The sequence below is a fragment of the Colletotrichum chrysophilum genome (assembly GCF_026319265.1).
Source record: "Colletotrichum chrysophilum strain AFK26 chromosome Unknown scaffold_117, whole genome shotgun sequence".
Taxonomy (NCBI): Eukaryota; Fungi; Ascomycota; class Sordariomycetes; order Glomerellales; family Glomerellaceae; genus Colletotrichum; species Colletotrichum chrysophilum.
The window spans coordinates 106,786-121,674 of NW_026517404.1; the positions used below are offsets into that span (position 1 = coordinate 106,786).

At 55.3% G+C, this 14,889-nt stretch overlaps 3 protein-coding genes and 1 non-coding gene across 4 annotated transcripts; 2 read left to right on the plus strand and 2 right to left on the minus strand.

Moving 5' to 3' along the window:
* Positions 1-518: 518 nt before the first annotated feature.
* Positions 519-1,970, plus strand: COL26b_010660 (uncharacterized protein; the record flags this gene model as incomplete). The annotated part of the gene is made up of 1 exon (XM_053183353.1): positions 519-1,970. One exon carries the CDS (start codon positions 519-521, stop codon positions 1,968-1,970), a length of 1,452 nt encoding a protein of 483 aa, XP_053032707.1.
* A 2,455-nt stretch (positions 1,971-4,425) lies between these two features.
* COL26b_010661 lies at positions 4,426-4,522 on the minus strand. Its single transcript has one exon. It is a non-coding gene; the product is annotated as a tRNA-Ser (tRNA).
* A 5,786-nt stretch (positions 4,523-10,308) lies between these two features.
* Positions 10,309-12,198, plus strand: COL26b_010662 (uncharacterized protein; the record flags this gene model as incomplete). Its single annotated transcript, XM_053183354.1, has 1 exon — positions 10,309-12,198. The coding sequence occupies one exon, from the start codon at positions 10,309-10,311 to the stop codon at positions 12,196-12,198; it is 1,890 nt and encodes a 629-aa protein (XP_053032708.1).
* A 1,069-nt stretch (positions 12,199-13,267) lies between these two features.
* Positions 13,268-14,799, minus strand: COL26b_010663 (uncharacterized protein; the record flags this gene model as incomplete). The annotated part of the gene is made up of 2 exons (XM_053183355.1): positions 13,268-14,608; positions 14,671-14,799. The coding sequence occupies 2 exons, from the start codon at positions 14,797-14,799 to the stop codon at positions 13,268-13,270; spliced, it is 1,470 nt and encodes a 489-aa protein (XP_053032709.1).
* Positions 14,800-14,889: the final 90 nt, after the last annotated feature.

Here is a 14,889-nt window from a genome sequence, read left to right on the forward strand (position 1 = left end):
TCCTACTCATCTCCAGTCATGCTATTAAGCTGCGACGCACTGAGAGTATGATCTTGAGGTGCTTAGAGACACCATTACCCGAATCACGCACGTTCCCGAATCCCTCCATGGCCAGGGAAGCATTCCACAACGCAGCTTGATAAATGAAACTCTAAAATAGAGAATTCGAAGACCGAATCGCCTGAACAGAATGTCAGCTTCGCTGACCGGTCAGCTTTATCATGCAGTATGACATGCCGGGCATGAATTGGCGGAGGCTCAATTAACAGTGGTCTTCTGGCTTCTTACCCGCTAATTTATTTCCATTGGCCCAAGCTCCCTGAACCGCGCCTGGCCCAAAATTTTCCGACCTGGAGGGGTTCATCGGCGAAGACTCACACCCCAGTGCAAAGAACATTCACACCCCACGACCCGTTACGGAGACGGAGGGAAGGTCAATCGCAGAGTCCATGCCCTGAGCTAGGCGACGTCAAATTCGACGGAACCAAAAATCGCACTCCGACATCACCACCGCGAAAATGCCGCTCGACGACGACGACAACCCGACGGCGGCGCCCATCGCCCAGCCGAACAACGAGACCGGCGCTGGCGACGAAGCGGAAGACGAGGGCATCTTCGACATGCGCCTTTTCGCGTCAATGTTCAACAAGAAGGGCGTCGCGACCCAGGCCATCCGCAAGGGCCAGAAAGATTTCGAGTCACACGGTACGAAGGCACAAGAGAACCAGCTCGAGGCGAGTCGGCAGGTTATCGAGGAGGTTCTGAGCTACACCCGCGTGCACCGCGATGCGTGGAGCAAGGGCTGGTACTTCCCGGACTACTGGCCGGAGGCGCTTGAAGGCATTGTGGAGCGGGGCGATACCTCTGGGCTTGCGAAGCCAGAGTACCTGAAGGAGTTTCTGGCCGAGACGAGGCCGCTATACGCTGAGGAGAGAGTCGTCGTTGTCGAGGAGCTGAAGGGACCTCAGGCGAAGAGCACGGGACGTGTCATCAGAGGACTCAAGGCGCCGAGGCCGGCGGTGGGAAAGTTGTGGCTCCTGCCCGAAGAGGCGCTGTTTCTGGTTGAGAGGGGTAGCTTGGAGCTCTGGTGGCCGTTCCGCGAGCTGAAGGACATTCTGCCACCGCCAGAGGTGAAGCTGGTTGAAGAGCAAAAGGAGAATGCTGAGAAGGGGGCGGAATCCGAGGATGAGTTCGACGTTGGCTTGCCTCTGAGTCTTCAGGCCGCATACTCACTCTTCATCGGCATGGATGGCGAGAGGGGCAAGATCTCATTGCCGAAATACCAGGTCTACTCACACCTGAAGCGGCTAGGATATCATGTTCAACGTGCGCCACGAGACCCTATGTCCCAGCAAACTCAACCGGAGCAACCGAAACAGTCCCTCTGGCAGTGGCTCGTCTCACTGCTGGACCGCGCCCCGGCCAAGCCCGCACCGTACGGGCCCCTCGTTCGACCAGGCGTCTACCGCCAGTACACCCACATCTACAAGCAGCTTGAGCTCTTGTCACGATACAAGCCCACGGCTCCGTCAGAAACGAAAGAGCCGGAGGACCCTTTTAAGGTGTGCTGGCACGTCTGGAAGCCGTCAAAACACCCCAACATCCGCGTGACGGACCTGCCGCCGCCCGATATCCGCATCGCCGTCGCGGACGCACGGGATACAGCCGTGCCCTCTTTCGAAGAGGTTTCCGCGCTGCTGGGCGCCTCGCCTTATGAACCGCCCGACCCCGTCGCGATGGCCGGCCCGGGAAGGATGTACCAGCGCCTGAGGCACGGCCACCGCAACGTCTTGATCGCCGTGGTCGACCGCGGACTGGTCAACTTCATGCGATTCGGACAGGCGGCGTTTGGGGAGGAGCAGCTGTATGAGCGCTTCGACAAGGGTGCGTTCCGAGGTGGAAAGGGCGGAAGAGGCGGCCGCGGCGGTCGGGGACGTGGACGGGGTGGTGGACGGGGCCGGGGTCGGTAAAAGAGCCCGGGTCCGGGCCGGAGACAGACAGAAGAAAAGACGGAGTGGCTGCATGGATCATCAGACGGCCTGGAATAGATACCCAACATCATGGCATGGCAGAATTGTGCGCTATGTCTAGACAGCCTCGCGGCTTTGAGTTTAAGGAGAAGGGCATCTGCTACGATAGATGATGATACGTTATGACAAAAGAACCTTAATCTCCTTCATCCAAGACCAGTGAAAGACACTTGTCTTGAGCATCGTGGCAACATCCTCAAAGTTTTGACATAGTCCTGATCAACAGAGTTCATCAGTCATATGGGTCCGAACAACTCGATAACCCTCCGAACCACAAATCATCAACTGCTGCTATATTGTCTCAAGCCAGAATGAGTCATTGGCGAATTCAAGCACACCATCGTGATTCAACTCTGCAAGCTGGCCTCTTCTCAACCGTCTGTATTTTTTTCAGGGCGCCTTGTTTGAACACGTGGGACAACTGCCCAGGCAGGAAACGATCTGAGCCGGCCGCAACGCAGAATCATTCGTCAAATATCTCGTTACGCTAAATCAAGGCTATTGTTGTCGACCTGCGTTACACAGGCTGCATATTACCTACATAATACAGTGGCACAACACACGCATTCTGCAGCGAAGATCTTCAACGCCGTCAAGGTTGTGTTTGGGTTGCCTGGTTGGTTGCATCGGGTTGTGTTGGACGAGCAGAAAAAGTTCCTCACGTAAATCGCGTGATTTTGGCATAAAGCACAAGTTTCACCTGCGTTCTGCCGCGGCGCGCAGCAAGTCTTGGCCAAACCGTCTGCGCAATCTAAATCAAGCAGAAATTCTGGAAGAGAATCATGTCTTGTGTGTTCTGTAGCTAAGCTAAACCAACTATCCCGCCGGCCCTGCTCGCCACTTTCCTGAAGGGGTCTCAAGTGCCGTGGGAGTGAATGCGCGCTGCCTGTCAAAACGCATCGAGTTGCAGGGGGTGCTTGGGTTGGGTGGGTGGTGGTGGGTGTCAGATGCGATGAGACGCAAATCAGGAAGGAAGCATACGTAAGTTTCGACGACATACAATCTTACTTTGAAGCCACTCATACAAACGAGGACATTGCGCGGATAAATGAATTGCACGGCTGGGCTTGTTCACTGCACAGCAAATCAATTACAGCCTATGCCGAGAGCCTCTCAGAGCAAACAGGGTTGCATGATGGGGTGGGCAGGGTGGACTTCTGTTCGCAGTCACATGGAAAAAAAAAAAAGTCACTAGAAAAAAATGAGGCGCGATCGAAGGGAGGAGTTGGCAGGAGCAAGCAGGATGAGGGAAAAAATATTTGGGAGAGAATAATTGGGCTGCAGGGGTGCGAGAGGGCACGCAATCGTATCCTTTTTGGTTTAGGTTGGCAGCCAATCCAGGGTGCGAGTTTCTGGGCGCGAGTTTCCGGGTTCAGGTTAGTCAAAAAAAGTTGATTGATGACTGGCGAGAGAGAGATTGGATTTCAGGTGAGGGGATGCGGGCATCTCTTTCTGCTCTATGCCCTTGGACCGTACAGTGAATGCTCCGTGGTCCGCTCTGCAACGGTCGATATGGGATGACACGTTCAATGAGGGTGACGCAGGCAATGTCGGAGTTGCTGATGAGCTGCTATCGAGTTGCATCTACTCAGCTTCCATGCCATGGAAAAGGGGACCGGAAGCCGTGGAAACGAGACCACCAAAGTCCCTCCTCAGGTGACAATTCCCATCGGCGGCGACAAGGGTGCGCGAGTGTGTTGGTTCTCTGGTGCAGCAATTCCTCAATGGACAGGACGGGACTGGGCTTGTTTTGATTGATTTTTGAGTTTCCCTTGCTGTTGGAAGTTGGGAACGAGCTCTCTGCCGCCCGGGTACTCAGTACTTGCGCTGGAGGTTTCTGGCGCCTGCAACTCTGGACCAATACAAGTCAACCCGAAAAGGTACTGTGCTGTGCGGCTGCAATTAAGTCAGTGAGATGGATGAATCGAAGAGCCTGGCCGGGGTCGGGTACGGTCGCCTATCCCTTGTCGCTGCGCCGCCTCAGTGCGACGGCATATCAGCGGCGTCCGCATATGAACGAATACAGGCTCCCAACACACACCGCTTCATGGGAGTTCGAGATGGCTCAACTGGCTGTATGATGTGGCGTCGCATCATTATCACCGAAGAACTGTTATCTCGTTTCCAACGTGGATGGTTGGTTGGTTGGGACACGCCACTAGCAGAGTTATGCTTCGGGTCTATTATTACTTACAGGCAAGCTGCAAAACCAAATGAGACGGACGTTTTTCTCTTTTTTTCTAAGTTGATAAAAATATTGTGAACCTGTTGATCGTACAAGCATTCAGGCAGCTGTCGCATTCCCAATCAAGTGTTGGAACGAACAAACGTTGGAGCGAGTCGTGTTGCGCCAGGATACAAAACAATTGTTCTTCTCAGCAAGAAAAAATGTGTGCGACAGCAGCAGGGTTCGAACCTGCGCGACCGAAGTCATAAGATAGGAACTGATTACTAATTCAAGTCTTACCCATTAACCACTCTGGCATGCTGCCTTGCTTCCCGGCGACGATAGAGGTGCCCATCAAGGGAGCCCCTGCCGGTGGTGTCAGTAGTGCGCGACGTCGGGCGGGTGCGGATGTGGGCCGGCGGGGGCACTCCGCCTGCGCAGGGCGGCTACTGCGCGCTCGCTGTAATACCGGCCTGGCAGTGCCAGGAACGAATGAGGAACCCTTCAAATTCGAGTTTCGCCGCAGTAAAGCCCTCTATTGCGCTAAATTAGACCGCTCTGGATAGAGTTGCTTCTATGGCGGCCTGAAAGGCCGCTCTGCAACCCCCATAGACTTTGGAGTCAAACTTGGGCCTTCCCGGCCTCTGCGGCGTTGCACGGAAAGCGCGGGGCGGCAGAGGCCGGCGGGACATAGTCAATCACCTGGCACAGGCCTAATTTACAGGGACAGAAACAGGATGGAACAAGTGGTCTTGGCGGAGGGAAGGGGGTGGAGTTTTTGGAGCCTGCCTCCGGCATGTATTCTCGGCCTCAGTTGCTGACTTGAACCCAAGACAGTAACCGGGCCGTGGAAACAACGCTGCGTGACCGAAGATGAAGGGGGAATAATGCAGACAATGCCGATGGACCGTTGGGTATTCAATCAGTGATCATACTGCATCATGCTTCCTAGTTTCGGGAGTTTCTTGATATGGTCGCTGGCTGCGTTTCGAGTTGAGGGATTGCAGATCCGCCCGTTTGCCAACAATGCTTTTTTATGAAGAAATAACCGCCTACAGAGCATGCGCGAGATCCCGCCCCCCTTTCCCGTTTGTTTTGGATGCGTTGGAGGTTGGGCGCGGCGGCGGGAGAAGCAAGCAACGAACGGGAGTTGCGCCGAGCGACTCACCACGCTCGGCGAGAAAAAGAGGGTTGGCATGACATGCTTATTAGCAATGCTACGGTGAGTTTGAAGCTGGGGTGGGTGCAGTTTCTTCTGTGTGTCTTTTTTTCCTCTCTCTTTCGACCGAGGGTAAAAGAACAAAACGGGACCCCCGGCGATGATGCGATTGCAGATGCGCTGATGCAGCGTCTGAACCGGAGATCCACCGGTAAAGTAATAATATTATTAGTTACAACGTGGGACATGGGGCCTGGGTCGGAGATCCAGGTTGGACTCGTCATCGCAATTCCCAAAGTCCCATCCCACTGATCCTGGATTTGGCGATGGCCGAATTTTTTTCTTACATGGCATCAGACACGATCGGTGATAAGGAAGGGGGGTGAGGAGGAGGGAGGGGACCATGGGGGGCAAATGGACGGAAATGGGAGCTGATGCGTTGTTTTCCTTTCTCTGGTAGGCCGCTCAAGCCGAGATTGGCGTAACCCGAAAACGGATGCGAAACGACCGATGATGGTGAAGAATAGAAGCAGTCAGAACCAACCCACCCAGTTGTTGTGAGATTTTTTGTTTTGGAGAGAGAGTGTGTGTGGTACGGCTGTTGAGGGCGCGGCGGTTGCGGTTGCAGTTGCGTCGATTGCATCGTTCAACCGGGCAAAGTTGCCGTCGACTCAAGAGGGGCCTTGTTGCGTGTTATAAGGAACTGATTGCGATTGCCCCGTTCGGATCCTCACGTCCAGCCAAGAAAGAGCAGGTGAGAGAGAAGTGAGAAACAGAGGGCAAAAAACAGGCAGGGGTGGGCCGACATGACAAGAAATGCGTTTGTTGGCTGGCGCCCGGGTTGTCTTAGGTTGTGCTAGCCCAGGCTGTTGCAGTAATAATATCAAATAATGTACTTTTTTAGTCAGGTACGCATGTACATGTCAGAGATACCGATACAACAAGCACTGAGATGGGCGAGCATATGAGGGTGATAGCGCTAGATACGATACTCTCGGAAGCAGGGTAGGAATCGGAGAGGGGCATGGAGACTGTATCCGTAGTACGCAGTAGGCTTCGGGTTGAGGCCGGCAGTGCCCAACCTTTTTTCTTCACAAGAGCAACAACGGCAATGAATTTGAGTTGGGACATTGCTCATAGATAGACTGGATGCGGACAAGCCAACTGAACCCAAAGTGCGAAGTGAAGCGTCCTCTGTAAGAATAGATGCAATGTAATCAAAGCATTGGATGTACCTGGGACAGCTGTACCTCCTATTCGTAGTTTTATTAATGAAGGGCCTGGCCTTGCCTTACACAACGTAAACACCCAAGGTACCTTGGGCCTTTAGCAGGCAGGATATGGCACTGGCACTTTATCTCGCCATCCAATTGCCAAACAGCCGATTACACCAGGGCGTTTATCTTTCCGACTGTACCCCCTGGCCAGCGAGCACCCCCGCCTAAGAACGATACCAAACCAAACCAAACGAGAGGCGGTAGAGGACGCTAGGTCGCAACTCGGACTGGGATTGATTGGGTTTTACACGAGGTGGTACAGGGTGCATGCGCAGTTGATCAACTTGACAGAGAGAAGGAGAAGGACACAGAAGGTTGACAGGAGACGCATGCCTGAGGTGTCCATGTCGATGGCGATGTCAGAGAAAATGAGTCTTGGGGAGTCATATGACCTACGCAGCAGATCTGGGCATGCAGCTCATCAGAGCATCAGAGCAAGGAGACGTGGCCTGCACCTGGCTTGTCAATCCGATCCAGCTGGCTGGGTCTGGGACCATGACCATAAGCAGGGCCTTTACGCCGTAGTGAAAATGAGAAGAAATGGCAACGAGTGGGAATGACTACCTCATCCGTCGTGGCACCCATGCACATGATAGAAGTTGGGGGAGGGAGCTTGGGCGGTACATGCTGGTGGGTGAGTGAGAACAGAAGTACCCCCGGGCCTTGGTATCATCCGTACTATGGGAAGTACTCTTGTACTTTTAGCCTGCCAGAGTCACTAAACTGGAACCAGGGCCGAAATGCATCGCGTTGAATGGCAACTCTGGTTGGCCTCGTCTCCCTTGGGGGGAACTAAAACCTGTCTCTCACCCTTGGACGGTTGTCTGTACCTTGCCTTGCTTGCCTCACCTTATCCTCTCTATCTGCCAGAGGTGGGCGCCCACACAGACTAGACTTGGTGGTGATGAGAAAATTCCTCGAATTGCATGACGGTTGATTGATGCCGTGCAGTGCGAACTCTCGGGCTTTCCCCATTCCTTCACATTCCCGAGCAAATGCAGAGGCAGTTAGGTTTATTGCTCACATTCACTAGACTTTCCCCCATCCCATCCCGTCCCTTTCACATCTCTGTTGTGAACACGGGCCCCCAATTTTGTTTCCTTCCCTCCAAGTAAGGTAACACACATTCGTCTGTCAACCCGTGGGCTGCTCTGCTTGCCTTGCCCTTACCCAACACTGGATGGACTGAACCCAAATCGGGATCTATCTTCCTTACACTTTTTCCTCTACCTTACCGCCCAGACTACTGTATCCCTTGGCTGGGGTTTGCACACAAACAGCACAAGACAGACGTGAAAGCCAGTCTACATGTGCGCCGTCCACCACCCGGCCTCCTGCACTCACACTTTCCCTCTTACACCAACCACACATACGCAAACCAAACCAAACCTGCGCATGCTCAGCTCAGCTCAGGTCGGACTCTCTGACTCCGGCAACTCTTCCGTGACATTTTCGACTCCATCGCCAACTGGGCAGTTCCGCGGAACAGCAGCGGCAGTTAGCTCCGCTGAAGACGGCCTCATTTCGTTTACCGCGCGCCGGAGGGCTTGTTTATCTCTTAAGGCCGCGCCATTGTCAGCAGCGTCCGTGCTTTGCGACATACGGCGTCGGTACCTTGCGACATTGTTACATGCGAATACTGGACCAAGTCCATCTCACCTGCTGCAGGTCGACGGACAAGTCTCTGTCTCGTCTCGACGCCATTCCTTGACTGGGTGGCAGCAGTCACTAGAGTGTCAGCGACTGGAGACTTTACCTTACTGCAACAAAAAAAACTGGGACTCGCTGCCCAGCGCATCGCATCGCATCGCCTCTCGCCCTGAACTGGCTGAACTGACTGGACTCGCCTTTTGCTTGGCATTGGCTGCTCTCTGAGGTGCTTTCTCAATCAGGAACCGGGACGTAGTACGGTCAACGGCCAACCTGAACCCATCATCTCTTTCTCTTTCACTCTCCCTCTTCCTCCTCCTCCACCACACACCTCACTCTCAGAAGCGCGCCCTTCGCCTTACCTTGCCCTCTTACATCCTCCATTGCACAATAACGCCAGCCCAAAGTCTCCACTTCCCCCGGTCACAGTCAATCTTGGCCTCAAACACGAACCGCGTCCCCCCGACCAGGCAAGACCAATCGAACGGTCATTCACCAACGGACTACGACTACCGGCCATTCCCCCCTAAAGGTAGCCTTTTTGCCCTTTTTACACAAACCCACACCACATCATACCAATCCCTAAACCACACCAGACCACACCACACACCACACACACGCACGCACGCATTCACTCACTCACACCCACACCTTGCCTCCTACACACAGTCCACGGCTCAACAACGGCTCAACCGACCAACCTTCACCACCACAACCGCGCCTTCCATCGCAGCAGACGGGCTGACGACGGACTCTTCATCGCTCTGCAAGAGCCAACTACGACTTTATCGCAATTGATCGCGGCCGCACGAGCGCCGCCCCTCAGAAACTCTGGCGGAACTCACTCCTCCGTCGCCCGACCGCAGCCTGCCTCCAGCAGCGCCCAGCAGCACTGCAATGGAGACGACCGAGGTCGAGACGAAGCAGCCCTCCGTGGCCCCCTCAGAGCCGCAACAGCAGACTCCTGTTGCCGAGACTCCTACAACTGAGTGAGTTGCTCTTTTTCATTCTCTTCCTTTCACTGCCTCGCTTCATCAGATGGCAAGTTGCCTCTCTCAAGTTGCTTTATTCCCTCCCTCCATCCTCTCCCCTTGTGCTGAAGGAGGCCGACCGCCACGCTTGGACCAGTGGTGAAGTCATACACTGGTTCATCTCACCTGCCCTTGCTTGTCCTTTGACTTGGGGAACCACCAAGTTGCATTGGCAACCTCATCTGGCCTCCCACTCTTCTTTGCCCTCCTTGCTTAGTGGCATGGCTATGCGGCAACTTCACCCTCGAGAGTCGCTCCTTCCCCCCTTGGCCACTTTTAGTCCAGGCCACTACGCTACCTTAGGCTGCCAAAAAAAATCCTGCCAAACGTCAGCCTCTCTCGTCTCTACCCAGCACGACCCCTCCCTTAATTCAACAACCCCTCCAATCAATCAACCACCTCAACCCAAGCTGTCGTCAGCCCGCCACCCAAACACAATCTCAAGCTTTGAGTCTGTCAAAAACTCAATGCCCATTGTTTTCCCTTTGTTGGCTCCCTGTATCAATATATTGTCCTTTGTTTTGTCTATTCCCTCAAGCCATATACCCTGGTGCAATGATGCTGCGCCAATCCCGGGACAAGGGTTCAGCCAACCTAAACCCAGTTGTCAAGAATGAGACCCACGAGAGTCCGCCAGGGGAGCCATCAGGGCCATCCAGGTCAGTCACCAACAATCGTGCTCGCAACTCAGTTGTGGGTTGGCTGGCTCATCAGTCACAATGTGACTTCTTGGTTGCTGTTCTTGCCGAGTCACATGCCAGTACGGCCTCGCCCACAACTCTTGGCGCCTGCAGAGTTGAGCGGCATTTGGTGTCGTCATCAGGCCATAACTCATCTGAGTCTCCATATCCCTTGACTCTGAAAGTCTTTGTGTCGCCAGTGCGTCCACAAGATTTGAGTTTCAGCATATCTCAGCCCGCCCAATATATTTTCTTCATGCTTTTGGCTCATACTAACAACGGACAGGCCTAGTACCAATGGCGTTAAACCTCCCATGTTGGATGATGACGACACTGCCAACGATGATGACCTTACGCCACCTCCGGAAAACATGAGTCCGGTGTCGGGAAGCAACGAACGCGCTCTGGAAGACGAGATTGTTGTCGGCAACCGTAACGGTGCCCCCAAGTCGTCGCCACTTCGCGTCGTGTCAGAACCTGAGGACGAAAACATGGCTGACGTCGAGGATGAGCCTGTTGTGTCGCATTACCCCAAGCGCAAGCGTGCGTCTGTCTTCAATGATCTGGCCGAAGATAAGATGGAGAGCAGCCTCATCTCCGAGAAGGAAGGCACTCCCAGAGCAACGAAGCCCCGGAGACATGGACTCGGTGGCGTGAAGGGCGTTATCCTCGGTTACTGGCGAGATTCCCCCGTCCCCGACCCTAAGGGAAAGCATGCGGTCATTGGCTTCATCGATGTCCGCGATCGTCTCCGCACTCGCATTCAGCAAAACACCAGATTCGGCTCCCCCGTCTCCAATCTCGAATACCCCCTTCCCCCCGGTCCTGGCGGTAGCTGGGTTACCTTTGAACGGGTGGTGTTCGCCGACCACCTTGTAGGTTTGGATCATCATCAAGTCAAGGAGTACGTCAAGCTTCGGACAGACGCGTTCGACGAGACCGAGGAGGCACGGGATGAAGCGGAGAAGGCGGCCGCTAAGGAGGCCGTTCGCCGAGTTGAGGAGAACCCACCTCCGGAGGGCCAACTTGCACCTGCTATCGCTTATGGGGCCGATATTCCTGATCACGCAGTCAGCTCATCCCGTCCGGATTCGAAACGCCGTCGCACTGGCAGTGGTATCGGCACGATTAGCGGGGGACCTGTCCAGCCCCAACCGACGCGTGAGATTATTCCGACGCCTCAGTTCGACCCTCTGATGGGAACCAGACCCACCAGAATCATAGTTGGCTTCTGGAAGGGGTCCAGTGAGGCAGACCCGATTAACCGTCACGCGGTCTACGGTATCCTCGGCCAGAACGACATGTTCCGTGTCAAGGTCGCCCGCGAGACCCGCGACAAGCGATTCGTTGATGGAAACTTCCCCGTTGGCGCAGGCGCTTTGTGGATTCACTGGGAAGAGGTCGAGCTGGAGCCCCATCTAAAGAACCTGTCCCGTGCCGAGGTCAAGGAGTACTGCCGTGTTCGCCAATGGCAAATCGATCAGGGTGAGGCACCGGACGATCGTGCCAGGAACGAAACGCAGGCGGTCTTGGAGGCTCAGGCTCGCGTCGCTCAAGGATACAAGCCCGGTATGCAGCAGGTCATTCCCGCCCAGATCGTTCCCCAGCCCGAGGAGGATGTCGAGTCACTAGACACGAAGCCCGAAGTGCCCCAGGAACTGCGCCAGAGCCGTAGGACTGGACCAGGAGGCATTCGCCATTCCCTCCCCGACCTCGAGATTCGACAATCGTCCCGCACACCGGTCGCTCAACAACAGAATAAGATCGATGCCAGCGCTCGCCGCGAGATTGCCCGGATCGAGGCTGCCCAGATGCGCACCGAGCGCTTCAATGCCGACCGCGATGCCGCCATGGCCGCTGCCGTAGCTCAACAGGCTGCGGTGCCCCAGCCCGCCCTCGCGCCCCCGCAGATCCCGCCCCAGGCTATGCCTAAGATGCCTGTGCCCAACGGCAATGGCCAGCGCATGAGCAGTCTTTTCCACGAACGTGACGAGATGCAGCGTCTCAACAAGGTCTGGGCCAGCCAGGAGGAGCATCGCAGCAGAGTTCAAGGCGAGGAGACCAAGTTCTACGCCGGAATCAAGTATGAACGCAAGCAGAACGGACCGTTTGTCGGCAAGCTCGTGTCGCAGGGCACCATCATCAGCATCGACGGCGAAGACTACGTCGAGTACCGTGTGCTCACGAAGCCCAGCTTCTTCTGAGGAGTTGGGACTGTACTATACAACCTTTTTTTCCTTCCCATTTCGGCGGCACTCGATGGGCCTGTTGACGGACCTCATCTCGGACCATCGGAACATGGCACTGGGGATTTTCTATGTGTGTTTTGATTTCCCTCGCAACACAAGAAGCGAGGCTCGGGCGACCGCGGTTCTTTCCTACTATACCCCTCTCAACTTTTCCTTACACTAATAGCACCGACGTCTTTGCGTGTGTGTATCAGTCGCCAGGTATCATTCTCGGCGCGACAAAAGTATTCTTTCTTTTCCTATCGTTGTCATTCGCGCGAAATACTAGCGACGATCGCCTGGAGGTGAAGAGGGGCGATTATACCAGCGGATGTGGTTGTTTTTCTTTCTTTCTCTTTCAGTTGTCGCAACCTTCGCTCTCTGCCCTGATCAGCGCAGTTTCTTGTTGTCCGGAGGCGAGCCCCCCGACACCAATAATGGATTCAGATCACGTTGCTTTTACTTCAGAATGGATACCTCTAGGGAAAGGGGGCAAGGGAACCTATGGGAGACCAAAAGTGTCACGACTTTTCAAGTCTGGATGGACACATTAAGGACACGGGGAAGGAGGGGAAATGGCGGAACCCGGTCAGCGGTCAGCGTTCGCTAGTTTGCACTTGCAATAAATATGGAATTCGCATGGAATTGTTGTGTTGTACTGTTGTCTGTGAGTGTGAATGTGAGGTGATGTCAAGATAAACCTCGTTGCGAGGCGGTTGACTGAGTCGTGGAACTAACTCTACGGCGTCCATGCTCATAACCAACGTGACTCGCGGCAACTCGGCAATTTCCCGCATCTCACAACACAATGGGTAGCGAAGTGGCCATCTGTTGAATGATCATAACAGCCTCAAATCAATTCTTATGTAGTAAACCCTTGCCCGCCTGTCTATGCGTAGGTATCATCATGTACGTGACTTTTTAATCCCATGCTCGCCGCCGTCGTCACCGCCCTGGAATCCAAACGCGTCCTGAAGCTCCCTCTTGGCTCCTAAATGAAGAAAAAGTCATAAAGTCAGAATTCAAGATTCAGCGTTTTTTTGCGTCACCTGCCCATGTTGGCATCGAGGATCTTGTCAAACTCAGCACCTTTTTTCTCTTCTTCCGTCTTCTCCGCGGAAGCAGCGGCGGCATCGGCGGCAGCGTCCTCCTCGTAGCCCTCGACCTTCATGTCCTTCAGGCCGAGCTCCTCCTCCTCCTCGTCCGTGCGGTCGTAGTACTCGCGTTTGATCTGCGGGTCCGGGGCGGGGGGGTCGACGAGCGGCTGGACGAAGCTGCTGGCGAGGGGGTCGGTGAGGACGATGGTGAAGGGGCGCTCGCCGTTGATGGCGGCATCGAGGCCGCCGAAGAACTCCTCCCACTTGGCCTTCTCCTCGGGAATGAGGGAGTCGCCTCCGCTGGAGGCAGAGTTGCCGTTGGCCTCGAAGATTTGGCTGCGCAGGTCGTCGCGGACCTGGGTGAGGAGACCCTCGATGGTGGTGAAGCGGCCGCCGAGGGTGCCGGGGTTGACGGCGAGGTTGAGCTCCGGGCACTCGAGGGCGCAGGTCTCGGACTTGAGAATGTCGCGGGCGAGGTCGACGGCGCCGTTGGAGATGGAGATGACAATCTTCTCGCCCTTTTCGGGGATCTCGCCGCCCGTCTTGACGTCGTTGGAGCGGTAGCCGCAGTCGTCGCAGACGGTGGACATGAGGACGACCTGCTTGAAATGGGGGATGTCGACCATCTTCATGTGGGTGGTGCAGGGGTGCATGCAGCCCGGGCAGGTGGCGGGGAAGCTGTAAACCTCGTTGGGGATGATGTCGCCCTCGGCGGTAAGGCCAGGGTTGGCAGCGGCGGCGGCGGCCTCAGCCTGGGCGGCGGAGATGCCGAGAGCCTCGTTCTGCTCGGGGGTGCGGAGGTACTCGTGCTTCTCCCACTTGCCGACACCGTCCTTGAGATCGGGGGTGATGAAGGAGTTGCCAGCGGGGTCGTCGACGGTGACGCGGAAGGGGAAGGAGGAGCCTTCCAGCATGGCGCGGCCCTTTGCGATGATCTCAGCGATCTTGGGGTAGACTTCAGGCATCTGCTCCTTGCGGGCCTCTTGGCCGAACTCAAGGTCGTTGATGATGGTGGAGAGGAGACCCTCGACATTTGTAAGCTGGCCCTTGCCGGCGGGGACCTCGAGGTCGAGCTCGATGAACTTGACGGTGGCGGTGTCGGACTTGACGACCTGGCGGGCAAAGTCCTCCATGGCGGTCAGACGGAGCTCGTAGTATGTGCCCTTGGGCTGGATGGAGCCAGCGGGCTGGACCTCGCTGTTGGCGAAGCCGCACTCTTCGCAGGAGAAGGACATGAGGATGATTTCGCGGAAGTAGGGGATCGAAGTGAGAAGGAGTCTGGTGTTGCCCTGGGAAATAGTAAGTTTACTGTTACACTATTCGAAGGTCTGGGGAGCGAGGGTGGACGTACATTCTTTCCGCAGTTCATGCAGAGAGACTCAATCTCCTCGACGACCTTCTGGTCATCGTCGCCAGCGACCTTGTCGCCGATGGCCTGGAAGAAATCCGACGGCGTCGTCTTGGACTCGGGGGCAGCCATGATGACTGATTTTTGTGATAGAAAATAAGCGCAAATCCTCTATCTGTGTGTTTCGTGTTGGTGTCTTGCACTGCGCGGGGTGCCTTCTTC